Genomic DNA, 16350 nt, shown 5'->3' with positions numbered 1-16350 from the left:
AAATGTAAATCAATATGCCCAAGGTTGAAAGAGGTCTATTAACAGATAAGTAGAATTTACTTTTTTATTCATTTTGACAACAAGCTGTGAACAGCCAGGTCAACCAATAATATGAAGGAAAATATTGTGGTATAAAATTACAGTCTGTACCAGATTCGTTTGACTTGAGGTGCGATTACATCGAGCAATTGTCTCATAACATTGCGAGAGAAGTTGCATGGAGCATTGCAGTGTGTAACCTACAGCGCAATTTGAAAAATGCTGTGAGAAGTTGCAGCAATCATTGTGAAAAGTAGAATTCATTTCTACTTTTGGCAATGTTTGCGTCTCTGTTGCACCATGTAAACAATCTTGCAACTTGTGTCACAGCGCCGTTGCGAGACAAGTATGTTGCAGAGAAAATTGCTTTGTGTAATCGTGCCTTTAGTTGGATTGGAACATCTTGTTTTTTAGCTTCTTAATGTCATTACAAATTTGCTTAAATATTATTTTAAGGGATTTGTTGGCTCAAACCTATTAAAAGATAAGATATCTGCAGTTGTCTAGATCTCAGAAATATTGCAGGCTGTTTATTAAGGAGTGTGTCTACATCTAATCAAAAGAAAAAGATAAAAATCTCAAAACTGGCAAATGGATTTTTTCTTCACGTTTTTTTATGGCCTACCAAGAGTACGAGTTCATTTTCCTAGTTTTCATCTAATAAATAAAGTAGTGAATCAGTTTTTTAAAGTTACAAAAATAAAGTTTAAGTGCTAATACAGGTTTGTTTTTTTGGTATCATTTTTCTTGGAGCAATAAAAACATGAGAAAAGTCTGAGGCAAATGCCGATTACACAGGAATTGGAATGGATGTAATTAATAAATGAAATGAGGAAATATCTAGAAATTATTGCATTGACAGTATGCATGTATTGATGAAGATCAATTTGATTTGAGTGAAAGAAGCCACAACATTGAAACAGCTTCTCACCCAACCACTGAAGGCACTTACATTCGACTCAAGGCAGCAGTAATTCAGCAAATAAATGGTAGGAATTAACACTGAAATGGTTTCCAAACACTCAAATGGTTTTCCACAACCTTAACAACTGATTTTTTTAAGTAGTGAAATTAGATAATAAGCACACAAAACAAGAGGAATATTTTCCCCCTCAATAAGTTGCATTATGTAATGTTGAATGTAAGAAATCTATATATATATGAAGATGCAAGGAAGGTATTTGAAAGATTTATATAATACATAATTATTATCAAAGGTATATATATCTAATACCCTCGTAGACTTGAATCAAACACTTGGCTAGTTACAGTTAATGTCAAGAAAACCTTGGCATGAATGGTGATGGTGGATGTCCTCCATTAGGATTATGATTGGGATCTGTAGAAAAAAAGAACAGAGGTAATATGACATACGTAGTCCCTAATAATAGATACACCTGACCTTGTTCTTATTTTATCAAACAACCTCTGGGCTGATCTAAGTCAGGGCATGGCTAACTCACAGATTGAACCCTGGAACAACCCCTTGGCTGATCTAAGTCGGGGCAGGGCTAACTCACAGATTGAACCCTGAAACAACCTCTGGGCTGATCAAAGTCAAAGCACGGCTAACTCACAGATCAAACCCTGGAACAACCTATGGGCTCATGTAAGCCAAGGAATGGCTAACTCACAGATCGAACCCTGAAACGACCCCTGGGCTGAACTAAGCCAGGGCATGGCTAACTCACAGATTTAATTGGAATTTAAATCAATCTCGCTCTTTAATAGTTTATAGTGGAACTTTAGCTTTGTGAAGGGGAATAATGTACATTTTTATATTTTATACTTATCATGAATTACCTTGGAAAATATTTGGGTTCATAAGTTGAGGTTGCGACATCTGCATAGATTGTGTGCTTGGAACATTATATCCTATAAGCACTGTTTACGGGTTTAAAAGAGATTATCAATCATTAAAAAAGTAGATTATGACTTGTTGACATATGTTGGCTATTTAACAGTGTTTAAAGATCATTTAAGTTGCTATATGTTGACAGACTGGAAAGTACATTTAGATTGTTTGTTTAAAAGTACATTTTAACCTGACTTTATCTATTATTTTATCTTCAGTTTTTAGAACAAAATTTATATATATTATTATATAATTATATTTTGAATACATATTTTGCTTATAAAAAATTAAACATTAAACATTGACAATTATTTTCTTGTTTAGAATAACCAATAAATTATGTGGATCTTAATTACTTTGATTTTTGATTGTGGGGGAAAAAATTCATTTTTAGAATGCTTTTAGAACTTAACAAAATCAAACTCTTTAATTCAATAACTAATTGAATAAATTGATGGAAGGAAAAACAGACAAAGAAAATGGACAGACAGACAGGATAGGCAGACAAACAGACTAGATAGGCATGCCGACAGACAAACAGACAGGATAGGCATGCCGACAGACAGGATAGGCATGCCGACAGACAAACAGACAGACAGACAGGATAGGCAGACAGACAGACAGGATAGGCATGCCGACAGACAAACAGACAGACAGACAGACAGGATAGGCAGACAGACAGACAGGATAGGCATGCCGACAGAAAAACAGACAGACAGACAGACAGGATAGGCAGACAGACAGACAGGATAGGCATGCCGACGGACAAACAGACAGACAGACAGGATAGGCAGACAGACAGACAGGATAGGCAGACAGACAGACAAACAGACAGGATAGGCAGACAGACAGACAGGATAGGCATGCCGACAGAAAAACAGACAGACAGGATAGGCATACAACACGAATGGACAGTGCATGATCCAGTACCTTGATTAAAAGGGTTTGGCGTCATAACCATGTTACTCTGTTGTTGAAGTGGCCTATTCATGTGCATCATTGATGACGGCATTGACTGCTGTTGTATCACACCTATGTGACTTAAGGGATTGGTAGTCTTTCCCTGTAGATTTGCATGGCCTAACATGGATAGTGTAGGCTGTAGGTTGGTAGGTAAGTAGGCACTCACTGACTGTGTAGGATTACTTAGCTGATGTGAGATGACTGGGTGAGTCAGTGGTACAGATGTTGTGCGCATATCCAGGGGTCTGGGGAGTTAAAAATACCATATATTATTGGAAACATTTAAAATAAAATAAGTGATGAGTCAGACCTCTTTAGCTTGAACATATTGTTCCCCCCCCCCATCTTAGACCATGTGTCATTCCCTTTAGTATTATATCTTTGTTGAACAGGTGTGTATGAGAAGACACATGAATATAAATACAACTCAAACAAAGAATCTTATTCTCATTCTTATTCTTAAGGGAATGACACATGAAATGATAAAAACAATTATGCAATTATACAAGCAAAAAGAATCTTCTGAATAAAGTTATAAAACTGGTAGACTGTCTAAAATGCATATTAAATGTCCAGCTCAGAAAAGGCTTATGGTATCAAAAATACAAAAGAAGCGAAAGGTAAGTCCATGAATGAATATTTCGTTCAATAAAATCAACAAAAGAACAGTGGGACTTACATTCTTGAAGCTGTTGAAATCGAGTCCAACAAGGTCTTGTTATTGGCAGCCTGTTGCCGCTGTGCCATCATTGCAGCAGCATTCAAATCAATATAATTATTCTGCATGTTGGCCATATTAGGAGATCCCATGTTACAGCTCATTAGCATATTACCCAAAGCTGTCGCACTTGAGTGTGGCACGTTGGTTCTTGTCTGGGCCATCTGTGTAGGTGATCGTATCATACTTGATGGAGATGATACAGAATAGGCGGTATTCTGCTGTCGTGGTGGTGAGACTATTGTTTGGGGTACCTTGGGTATCATCGGCACTGTTTGTTCTTTAGGTTTTTGTGGTGATGGTGATTTACTGATGTATGACTGCTGAGGCTGTGGTTGCGGCATCTGGTTGGAAAGGATCTCCTGTGCGTCATTTTGTGAATCCGCAGACACCATGTCAGCAAAGTCGAGTATAGTAACTGGTTGAGTTTTGATGGTTGAGTTGTTAGGAGGAGTAGCGTTCCTAACCATAGATGATGATGTAGGTGGTTGCTTAGCGACCGCAGTTGATACAGGCTGCATCAGTCGCTGTGCCGTAACACTCGTAACTGAAGGCTTACTCAGTGAACTTGACATAGTTTGAGGAAATTTGGTTTGTTGCTGTTGTTGCTGTCTCTCCAAGCCATTGGTGGTCACATTTGTTACCATGGTAACACCGGTTTTTGCTTCAGCTCTCCCCTCCATAGTACTTTCTCCTTTAGTTACAGCACCTTTGCTCTCCACACCCATTCTATTTAAAGTCAAAGGCTTAGCCGTGCTCATTGTGGACACTACAGTTGATGGTATGCTTGTTACCATGGAAACTGATGGTTTGGTAGAAATGGAACTGACAGACAATGGGGCTTTTGTTGAAGTTGTCAACCCAGCTGAAGGTGTTGTATACATGCTGCTTACTGTCGACAGTGGAACCTTAGTGGTAGTTACCATGGAAACTGATGACTTATCACCCTTGTTAACCATAGCGGCAAGGGCTTTGGCCGCTGAAGCTACCATAGAGGCTTGTGCGGATGTACTAAGAGCTGTTGTTAAGGCTGTCTTAGTTTTCGTGCTCAGAATTGTTGCCGAGACCACCTTATTTCCAGGTTGCATCACAAGATTTGACTTACTAACTGCACCTGGGTTGCTGATGATTAATTTTGCTTTCAATATCGACAGTGCACTAGGATCAAGCTTGGGTATTGTTTTGGTAGATGTGCTGCTTGTAGTGGCTGGTGCTGAGGTAGTCACATTCCCTGGAATCTGTTCAATCTTTACTGTCGCTGTCATGGGTGTAACTGTAGTTGACTTAGCAACAGATGTAGCAATTGTACTGGTCGTTGATGTATTCACAGACGATGTTGTATCCATGGAAACTGCATCATCTTTGGCTATGGACTCCGCATTCTGAATACACAAACAATGAGTTTCGAATTGAATGAATTTTCATACAGGTCTGTTAGAGTGACTTGGACCATGAAATAATCACCCCCCCCACACACACACCTTGGAACTCAAAAATGGTAAGCTTATATTGATTTAAAATGGGGGTGTTTGTTGTTCATGATTGGTATCAAGGTGTATAGGAATCAAAGTCATTAATACATGATTTACCTGGCTAGATGTGTCCATAGCATCGCTGGGTGATGGTGCTTCACCTTGCTTCTTGGGTCCTGGAACTGTACATAAAAAACATCACTCATATTTTAATATAAATAAAAAATATTCCAATATTCCTAAAAATTGAATAATAAATCATGAATTTTCCCTCACCTTTTTTGGGCTTGAATCTAAAAAATACAAAAATAAAAAAAGTTCATGATTACTGTAACTACTTTGAAAAAAATGTTAACTAAAAATGTCAATAGCTTATTTTGCTCCTGTATTGGTTATGAATTTACAAAAATAAAATTATGATACAAACATAGAAATAGGTGACAGGAAGGTACTTTATTATTGAGAGTGGGAAGGAGGTGGAGAGGGAGAGGGAGAGGGAGAGGGAGAGGGAGAGGGAGAGGGAGAGGGAGGAGAGGGAGAGGGAGAGGGAGAGGGAGAGGAGAGGAGAGGGAGAGGAGAGGGAGAGGGAGGGGGAGAGGGACAGGGGGAGGGATAGGGACAGGGAGAGTTAGAAGGAAATAGCTTGACAAAAAAAGGACCCTTTACTGATGACCGTCCTCCCTGAAGCCCCATCTTTCCCTGCAATAAAAAATGTACCTTCCCTGAGAAAGCTAAAATAGTAAAATCCTAGACTATAGTTGTACTTACAGAGCACTTGTCACTCTTGTATGCACTGATCTGCTTTCTTTGAATAATATCCTCAAATAAAAAAATAGAGCATGAATTATTGTATTCTTATTTTTTGTCTTTTCGACTTTATTTCATTAGCAGCAGAATCCTAAGTATTTGATTTGATTTTAGTCATGCCAGGTTCAGACTTCAAGAAAGGGGAGGTTAGGAAAAAACATCCCAGAAGGACCTAAAACACCCTAGCCTCCAGAGAGACTGAATACGTATGTCTTTTGTATCTTCACTTTGGTGTTCCTGGTTAGTGTTTTTGCACTGTAATAGTAGTATATTTATAAAATACCTGCTTGTCATCCAGCCTTTGGGCCACAAGGTTTTAACTTCAGTTTCAAAAAATTCCTGGAATGATTAAATTATTATTACAATATCAATGATGAATAACAATAAAATTAACAACCCTTTTCTTCATAATAAAATGACAAAAACAACCCCCCTCCCAAAAAAAATTGGATGGATGGATAGTTGGATGAATAGATGAATGAATGGATGAATGAATAAATGAAAGAACAATATGCTTTATATTAAAATAAAAATCGTAGATGAAACAAAAAAGTAGTAAAATATACTTTCTGTTCCTCCTTCCTCTCACAACCTTCAACAAAGGTCTGCACAGACAATGTCAAACGATATTTCTTAGGTACATACCTTGAGATATTCTTCAGCTGATGTGGTTCTTGTTTTAGACATTTCAAATAATTTGACTCTGACAGTCACTACATCAGATAACAGTGTCCTAGAAAACGTCAAAAACTAAAATTAATGCCAATACACACGTAACACATTTACACACATAACAAAGATAACATAGGTAACTACTTGTTACTACACTATAAAATAAACTAGTTAGTATACCAAAGGTTAGACTGACCTCAATTCATCAGTCCAAACAAAATGTCGTCTTGGTAATGATGGTTTCTTTGTTTTCTCTTCTGTTCCCGTTTGTGCCTGTAAATGAAGGTGCCAATGTCACGTCAGTGGATGAATAAAGACATTGAAGAAAAATGCAGTGATGATGAATGATGACATAAGACAAAATGGTGGTGGGGGCAGATATGTAGACATTTGATTCTAGAGGGGTAGAGAAATGGGGGGGGGGGGGGGGGGGAATAGTAATGCTAAAGCTTTTTTATATTGTTTATTTGGAACCAAGTTAATGCACAATTAAGTGCAATGCTCCAAAGAAAACTGTCTGTCTGTCTGTTAAAGATATCCAATTTTTCCTATTGCTAGTCCTATTCCTAGTGAGTTAGACCCAGTGGCAAAAAAAAAAGAATAAATAACAAATTTATTTGCATTATGAAGCAAAAGGAGATATAAGAGGTTAATCCTGTTGAAAATATCAAATTGGAATTTAGAAGTTGATAAATAAAATAAAAAAATAATATAAACAAACTCTAACCTGGTTGAAACAATGAAATTAAAGATACTTTATCAATAAATGTAAGAGTTGCAATGGGCACTTACAGCAGGATCTGTTGGTGTTGTAGCTTCATCTACCTTCTCACCATCATCATCCACTTCCATGGCGCTCTTAAAAAGCTCCTTCTGCTTGTAAAACAACACAACTCAAACACTTAAAAAGCCATTTCAAATTATCGCACTAATAGAATCTGTACTTTAAGGTCTAGACTTGAGGATATGGACCTCAGATCAAGTAACCCTTCAACCTGACACTTATGAATATTGAATTATTTACAGTGCTACTCTATAGCATATGTCGAATTGTTATTGAGACAAATTATTTTTGGTGGACATTAATCAAGGTGTTTTTAGATTAGAATAGATTCATGATGTCAAATTGCACGATTTTGAGTGTGCAATTTGAAAGCACTTTAAAACACTTTTTACCTTTTTGTCCTCAGGATTTTGGTCAATACTATCTGCTTTTGTTTCACTGTAAAACAAACAAAAAACAATCAAGTCACTACTCACTACAAACATGACTTACCAGATGAATTCAAAATTTCTCCTTACTTTTGTTTACTATGTTCTTCCACATGAAGGCGTACTTCCTCCTCAAACCGTTTCATCTGTTCTGGCATAGCTTTGTCAACGGCTGTAAAAAAATGTATAAATTAAACTTATAATGATTACTTTGTGATGTTTGTTTTTAACGAAACTCTGTTAATATTATTGAGAAATTAATCCAAATAGATGCTTTTCTTTAGTCATGTTATTTACTAGTTCAAACGACGTCATTTAGACTAATGCTCCAAGCTGACCTCTCTGAGACTCAAAGAATGAGTGTTGAAGTCACAAAAGGTTGACTTTGAGTTTTGTGCCAAAAATGACAAATATTTCTGTAGTATGCTCTAAATTTTTTAGCAGCCAATTTTTGGTTTGCTATTAAATTGGCAGGAAACAAGTTGGAAGAATCCTCCACTTGTCAAGTGAATTTGATCCTGGCTGCCTGTGCTTTATTCAGAGTACAGTGCGAACTAAATAAGAGATGAAGGACTTTGCAAAAGTCTACATGTCATTTTGTTGAGTATTATTTTTTGATCTACCAGTGAAAACTTTAAGATATATATAATGTTTATGTCGTGTGTGTGTCTCAAGTAATGTAAATTTATTTTTGAGGGGTTAGGAAATGTCTTGGGGGAACACAGGCAAGAGGCGCTGCATTAGCAACCAACCAGGACTCACAAAGAAACATTCTTCCTTCATTAATTAAGCATAAAGTATTACCTGCTTTGAGCTTTGCCATTGGTTCTCGCAATCTTCCAGCCTGAAATACAATTATGATTATGATCATTTATGTAGTACAGTGGAACCCCAGTTAATAAGGACACCTGTTGCGACGGACAAAACTGTCCTTATTAACAGGATGTCCCTATTAACCAAGGTGTCAGAAAAACAGCTGAAAACACTTTTTTAACCATTTATCTTTACTGTACTGTAAACCTTGAACTACAATGTTCAATATAACAGCCTAAAGTAGAACTAAAAGTGCACTATTATACAAGAACTACAATTTCATTTAAAGACGTTTGTGAGCTTTATTTGTTGACTGCTTTCTTTTTACTGTACTGCACACTACTACTTTCAGCTACAATGTTCAATACAACAGCCTCAACTGAAACAAAAAGTACATTACTGTACAAGCACGACATCATCAGTTCTGTACTATACTGTACTGTGCTGTATAATTTCATTTAAATTTCATTTGTTTGAACAGAGTTCAATGATATTGCGATTGATCGAACCAAACTAATTGAACTTCTCTTAAAATCCTGCTAAGGTCGTTTAACACTACTGCAATGGTCAATTTAAAATAAAGAGCTAGTTGAAGCTTGAGACTGCATGCTTTATTGTGCTAGCAAGGAGATGAGAGGAAAGCAAAGTTGATTGCAATATTACTTGATTTCATGACTTGGCAAAAGCAGTTTGTCATGTATTCTAAACTTGGCTCAATTTCTGGAGTGGAAAGCTAGCAGTACCTTTGCCGTCGTTCATTATTTTTTTTATCTAAGCAGTAACTACCATACTAAAGATATTCTGATAAGATCTAGGCCCAATAACTAGCTCTATATCTGCTCTTCCCTGTCTGTCTATCTGTCTGTCTATGTAGACACAAGGAAACTACAGTCTTTACCTGGTCTGTAAGCAGCAATTTCTTTGCTCTTTTCAGTAAAGTTTCTTTGGTGCAGGGAAGGTAGTAGGCCAAGTAATCATAAATTCCCTTTAAAAAACAATAACACAATCAGATCTAGATAATATATTCTGTTGTGAATATCATAATAAAAAGATTCAAATCTTTTTTATCAATTCACTTACTGATCTCACTCTACAGCTCAGCTCTCTAGATTTTGTTTCAGTCCTATAACAGAATGACAAATCATTAATTTAACAGAACTATGAATTTTATAACTATATAATCATTATATAAACACAAGTACCATCATAAAACCACAATCAAAGTAGAGATCCAACAAGCTCTACTCATAATCACATGATGCCAAGTCTGGAAATCAAACCTGAGACCCTAAAAATCAGAGGTGAGTGCACTAGTTTTACAAACTTGTTATCACTAGTCTCCACCGCAAGTACAGCACTGGCTATCCTCAACAGGGTCAAACTGAAAGCATGTGAAGGTGCCTCTGGCAGCCTCATACAGCTATATAATCCATGTATGACCCCGGAGCACAGCTCTAACCAGTTCGAATTAGTTAGGGTTGATTTTAGAGGAAAAACCCTTGGAAATAGAACCAACTCAGCTCACATGGAGAGACTGGGATTCTAACCCCGAACCTCAGTCGTGAAAGGGAAGCATTTTACCACCATGCCATCTTGACTTCCCCACCCTTGATTCTCCCCATGAATGAATCACTACATTACAAGTAATTCATCTCAGGGATGACTCTTCTGTTCTTTGTTAGCATGACAGAATATAAATATGACTTACTCTAGAAGCAGCTGGTTGACATCTTTATTAAAGAATTTGCATTTTCCTTCATCTACGGCATTGTCTGCTGCTTTCTTCAGCTTTTGTACACAAGCCTCTACCGATAGCGGTAAATACTGTGGCAATTTAGGTACATATGAGCCATCTTCTCCCATTCCTTCTCCTGACGTCAGTCCATTTTGATTGATTAACGATGTACCATTTGATACACTTCCAACATTAGACACTGCTTCTGATGACAACATTGGAGAGTCTGCCGCAGAATTCTCGGCTATTAATGGCCCTTGTTTTTCTGTTTTTATATTTGCATTTTCTACAGACTGTGGTGACCCTTCAAGTGACATTCCCTGGATTACATTACCAGCTCCTAATGACATCAATGATGATGCTAAAGAGACAGAACTTCCAGTGGGAGAGACAGCAGTGGAAGTAGCTGTTGTTGTCTTTGGTATTCCTGATAGGCTGGATGTTGTGTTAGGAGGTAATGACTTTATTAATAATGGCCCTGAGGAGGTCACAGCAGGGGATGCGCCACTAAGGGTGATCTTTTTCTTGAGTTTCTTCTCTTTGTCTCCACTTTTTAAAACAAAAAGAACATCATCTATATCATAAAGTATTCCAGGAATAGAGGGACGAGAAATGAGAGGGAAAGGGAAAAAGAAAGGGAAAAGGAAGAAGAAAAAAGAAGAGAGAAAGGAAAAAACGGGAAAGGAAGGGAAAAAGAAAGGAAAAGGAAAAGAAGGAAAGAGAAAGGAAAAAGGGAAAGAAAGGATAAAATGGGAAAGGAAAGAAAAACAAGGAAAATGGATTAGAATAAGCTACCACTATTTACCTGATGAGTCTTATCTTTCTTGGTTTCTTCTCTTTGTCTGTTGGCGTCAAATGCTTTCTTTTCTTTTCTTTTTCCCCAGATTCTTTGATCTTTTTGACTTTATTTGGATCCTTTAATTTCTAACGAAAAAAATCAATATTACTAAAAGAATTGCAGCACACCCACAGTACTGTAGCCATATCATATCCTACTATAGCTGAAACTACATGTCGTGATTGGATGAATCATACAAAAATATTAGAAGGCCATTTCAGTATTACAAATTTATTGTAAGTCAGTACTGTAGGTTTCCCACTCATGTGGAAACTGATCTACACTTCAACACCAGAGCTAAAAATAACGACCAGTTGTTGGACAATGTCTGGCCAGAATGGATCACTTCGACAATGCAGTGGCCATCTTGGATTGCAAGGCATTATGGGACATTCAGTTGGCAAATAAAGCTTTGTTACAGTAATGATGTCAATTGATATTTAACAGATCACGAGAAGAGAACACAACAAAAGATGAATTAAGATGGCACATTGACCACCTTTACCCATAAAAAAAAGACAAACACGCAAAACTTTATATATTTTCCATCATCTTTGTGGCAAGATGGCCACTGTATCATTGAAGTAGTCAGTTGGAACTTGGCTGGTCAAATCTTGGCCTGAATGATCATTTTGACCAGTAATATTGAGCCAGAAATGAGGTATGACTGAGAGCTATAGCTATCATGACCAGGGATTAACCAGCCACTATTTTAGATCCTTGAACACTTACCTTTGGAGTTTTTCTTTTCTTGCCTTTGAAGTCATCATCATCACTAAAAAAGTCAAAAGTTATTTCTTTTAGAACTGACTGTTAAAGTACTTTATTATATAACTAGCTAGTGTTAGGCATTACCTATCATCTGATGATACTGGTTTAAAAGATAGTCCCCCCTGGTTAATGTAGAATCCTCCGTGTTCCGTGGTCCAGTCTGCTGGGATCAGTTCATCATACTAGCAAAAACAGACAAAAATAATTGTATCAATATCCATTAAGTATAGGAAATAGCATAATCTTCAGTACAATTCAGAATCAATAGGTATGAGTGATGTTTTTAAAGCTTTTGAAATTGGATTTGTCTTTAGCAAGTCCAATTTGACAACTTTCAAACCATCACAAGTATCTATCAATACCAAATAGCATGCTCAAGACTAAAGAATAAAGTGTAGTGTGAGCTATAAAGAAAGGAGAAAGATGAAGAAAGCAAGAATTTTTTTAATGTAAAAAAGGTTGTCATAGCGAAAGGAGTTAGGAGATATAGGTAAGATGGAAAGCAATTATTGGCATACAACTAATCAGGAATAAAAATATTTTTTTATCAATTACGATATGGATATCTCAAGATCTTGACAAAAATAAGAAGAACAAACAAAAGTTATGCCAGTTTTTCTTGGATCATTGATTGACCTATCTCCTATCGCCTAGATTGCTTTTGGCTCTGACGATTTTTTTCAAAATAGGTCTGTATACACTTCGTGTAAAAAGGAGTAAAAATGTTGTATACTTACAGCCTCACTGTTATCCACAAAAGGATCTGTTTCATCATAGCCATAACTCACATCCACTAGGTCCTGGTAAAATAGTGATTAAAGAACTACATTAAAAGCATAACCAACACAATACAGTCACGTAATATAGGTTATTTCTATGGAATATGTAGAATATTGATGAAACACAACATAGGGAACTCAAGGTTTTGAACCTATGACATAATAATACTTGTTGGATGCTCTAACCGCTAAGTTCTAATTACGATGAACAGGTCCTTGAATAGATGACATAACATATGCTTTTCTAAGCAGCCATAAGGAATATATACATGCAAGGTTGTTAGTATTTAATTATCTTAGGGTAAAAATGTTTCATAAATAACTACAGGTTTTGTGTAGTTAGAACTGCAGATGCATATAAATGTAGATGTAGATACATGCCTTAGTTTCCCCATAAATCTAGTCCCTCAATTATTAAGCATTGGCCTTACTCATTCAGCAGCCATGTTTATTTGCATCAAAACATAAACCTTTGTTACATGCATAAATTTATTCTTGAGTACTTGAATGTTAGGTTACATGGGGAAATCTATTGGTGCAGTCAACATGGCTGCTGCATGAGGTCAATAGCGCAGCGCAGCCGTGACGTCATAAAAATGAAGACAAAGACAAAATTCGGACAAACGAAGTTACAAGTTTACTTTCAGCAGATAATTTTCACAGCCGATCGCAGGTGATCTAAGTTTACATGGGTTATTATCGTAACTTTTAAGTAAAAATAAAAAAATCGGTTCGTATAATGCTCGTAGCAGTTAAACAGAATGCAATGTTTGTCCGAATCTTTAAGCTATTTTTAGAATTAGCGCGCTGCGCTATTGTGTTATAAAAAGTGGAAACCACAAAAATAAATAAAACGAAGAACAATTTCACATCATTAAAACTATTCTCAAAATTAATAAAAAGTGATGCAAAAATCTGTATTTTCTACTGCATCCACAACTATGTCATAATCGAAAAAATCACATACATATGAATTTTTTGTTTAACATGTCACATGACAAAAAATGCAATTGTCAATGGTTAGTGCTGATTTTTTTTATTGTAAGATACTTTCCAAGTTGATCATTTCACAGGTGAGCAAACATTGCATTGGCTAATCCTCCACAAATTTCTTAATGTTTCATTCAGCAAAGTTTGTAAAAGCTTAAAAAAGGTCAGCTTAGCTTTGTTGAAGATTTCTTTGGAATGTCAGATATGTTTCAGAAATTTTTTTGCAATCACCATTATGCGGTTTCCCCTTTCCATTTTGATTTTAAATGGTTTTTGTTAATATGAGCTACATTTGATTTTAAATGGTTGTCGTTAGTATAAGCTACATTAATATTCTTTTCTAATAAGTGGAGAAGGTATCATTATAACATAAAATAACAAGATACAATCTAGAAGGTTGTATATCACTATGACCTTACTTGTAAGGAAAAAAAAGAATCGAATCAGAGAGTGAAAACATTGGGTAAAGACAATGAGATGACACGTAATTAAGCACGGTGTATATTTCTAATTATTGTATATTACATCCTTACAACACAACCATTTGACATTAAAGACGCAACTAGTCTTTAACGTGTTTTTTCCCCTACTGGTACTAGCTAAGAATCTAACTATCCAATGTCGGTAAAAAGTAAGAAAGAACACTTGTGTGTTCTACAAGTCAGTGTACACAATGTAAAACTCTGAGTGTGGTAATGGGGCTCTATCACCATGGTACACACGATATACACAACGAAAATAAAACCCCAAAATGGACATCGAATTGTTGTATAAAGAATAATTATTTTAGCCCTTACGTTTAGCATAACAAAATTTCTAGACCCTCATTTAATTTTTATGATAATACGACACACAATGAACAAATTGAAAAAGTATTTACGATATACAATGAGGCTTATCTATTAACGTTCTCGATGAAAATCGATAAAATTATCCCTCGATTGCTAAAAAATACAGGAGAACAAAAGGATTCAGGTAGACTTACTTCGATTCTTTCTTTTCGTTTCTTTTTATGCTTTTGTTTTGGACCCTACAAGAAAAATAACGCCAGAGTTTTGACCAAGAATTCACGGTCACACAACAGTTACACTGTCCGGCACGCGTGTTAACCTCACTAAAACTTACGTTCAACACAAACACTCTGTAAAATCAATACTCACATATTTTTCCTCGAATTTCTTAGCAAGGGCTTGAAGTTTTTCACGATCTCCATCTTCGTCGGCTGGTAAATCATTCTCTGTGGCTTCACCGACCTTGGGCTGTATGTTAAACGTAAACAGTTAATCTAACAAGTTGGATCTAAATTTAACGACGAATCCAAATATCGAGATGAATCTCGCGACCAACCGGCAAACGGACGGAGATTTAGAAAGCAGAAGGGATTTTTTCCAAATCTCAAAATACTAACCACAGCAGAACGAAGCAGCTCTCTGAACGAGAATTCAGGAAAATACCTATCGTTGCTTTCCTTCAGTTCAAGAGCAAAACGAATTGTATGCTCTTGCTCTTTATCCACACACTTGTGGCTCCCTTTTGACGTGGGGTGGTCGGACAATTTCTCCGTTTCCATATCCCATGAAGGAGGTTTTTCCAAGGGGACCGTGATGGTTAACCCTTTTCCACAATTTCTATCTAGTTGAACTTCTGTCCATCTTGAACTTGCCCGCTCTACGACTAAGTCACTATTTTACCCTACTGCGCACGCTCACAAGAGTTCTGCGCACGCGCAGTTGCAGTTTCTTTTTCCTGTGACCTTCCAAGTGGTCGTTGTGTGCAAACTACGCTCTTCTAAAACTAATCGAGCAATCTTCCAAATTTCAATTTTTCTCTTCAAATTCTACCAAATCGTGGAGTATTCGTCATAAATAAGCCAAATATCAATTTTTTGAAAACTTGCCCCCCTTTATATGACCGAAAAACTGGGTTTATTTTAGTCTCTTGGACCTTAAAACGCCAAAATTTTAAAGTTTTGGCCCCCAAAATGGCGAGCGTAGACAAAATGAGTCCTTATAGGCCACTAACGCCCCACCCGCCGCCAAGGAACGCACATGTTTGAACTGAATCGTTAAGATAACTATATTATGCAAACGCCTATTGTTTATCGGGTTCGATTTTCAGCGCTTACATGTACCGAAACACGTATACCCTTGCGTGAAAGAGCGCTTTTGTTGGTTGATGGCGACTAGCAAATGACAGATGCTTTTCAGAAATGCGTGTGTGATTGGTGCGTTGAGATTCGTGGTTGCTTCGCCTGACCGGTCAATACTGCCAGCATTTAGGATATTTATAAAGATCACTAAGATCCAGTCCCCCACGGAGCATCCCCTATTGTCACGCGTCACACAAATACATGTAGAGCGGAAGACACAGGAAACCCGTAATATTAATCACGCTGTATAAAATATAAAGTCGACACTTAGTTCCGCAGGATACAACTTGGTGAAAATAACAGAATCTCGTCGCCTCATGTCTTTCTTTCGATCAAAAATACGAAAGAAAAATGCTCTATTTATATAGTGGAAAGAAAACGAAATGAATAATAGAGAAAAATAGAGGAAGGGCTTACCTCTCAAAACGAATGTATTTCTTCGAATTTCCTTTTATCGCCAGATCCGGATAGAAAATAAGATTATTAATGTCGACGTTTGGCTACTTTGGTAGAAAAGCGTGAACTGATCTTAACCAA

General features: G+C 36.7%; 1 protein-coding gene across 3 annotated transcripts; it reads right to left on the bottom strand.

Annotated features, from left to right (window-relative positions):
• Nucleotides 1–50: 50 nt before the first annotated feature.
• Nucleotides 51–15413, bottom strand: LOC116287331 (uncharacterized). Of its 3 annotated transcripts, none has more exons than XM_031693997.2 (24): nt 15073–15413; nt 14825–14923; nt 14650–14694; nt 12633–12695; nt 11980–12077; nt 11857–11899; nt 11092–11210; nt 10260–10835; nt 9632–9674; nt 9450–9536; nt 8543–8582; nt 7829–7910; nt 7703–7748; nt 7319–7402; nt 6723–6799; nt 6500–6587; nt 6138–6193; nt 5816–5866; nt 5324–5340; nt 5165–5229; nt 3537–4957; nt 2825–3102; nt 1843–1923; nt 51–1378 (listed from the first exon to the last, which is right to left on the bottom strand). In XM_031693997.2, the coding sequence occupies exons 1-24, from the start codon at nt 15232–15234 to the stop codon at nt 1317–1319; spliced, it is 3783 nt and encodes a 1260-aa protein (XP_031549857.2). In that variant the 5' UTR covers nt 15235–15413; the 3' UTR covers nt 51–1316. The 3 variants fall into 3 exon arrangements, with proteins under 3 accessions (XP_031549857.2, XP_031549858.2, XP_031549859.2); XM_031693998.2 differs by having other exon boundaries at nt 7319–7399; XM_031693999.2 differs by lacking the exon at nt 1843–1923 and having other exon boundaries at nt 15073–15410.
• Between the last annotated feature and the right edge of the window lie 937 nt (nt 15414–16350).

The sequence above is a fragment of the Actinia tenebrosa genome, unplaced genomic scaffold, assembly GCF_029948245.1.
Source record: "Actinia tenebrosa isolate PJP-AT-01 unplaced genomic scaffold, QUT_ActTen_1.0 PGA_scaffold6__47_contigs__length_16458017, whole genome shotgun sequence".
In the NCBI taxonomy this organism is placed as follows: Eukaryota; Metazoa; Cnidaria; class Anthozoa; order Actiniaria; family Actiniidae; genus Actinia; species Actinia tenebrosa.
The sequence above is the reverse complement of the archived record's forward strand: the minus strand, read 5'-3'. Positions and strand labels throughout refer to the sequence as shown.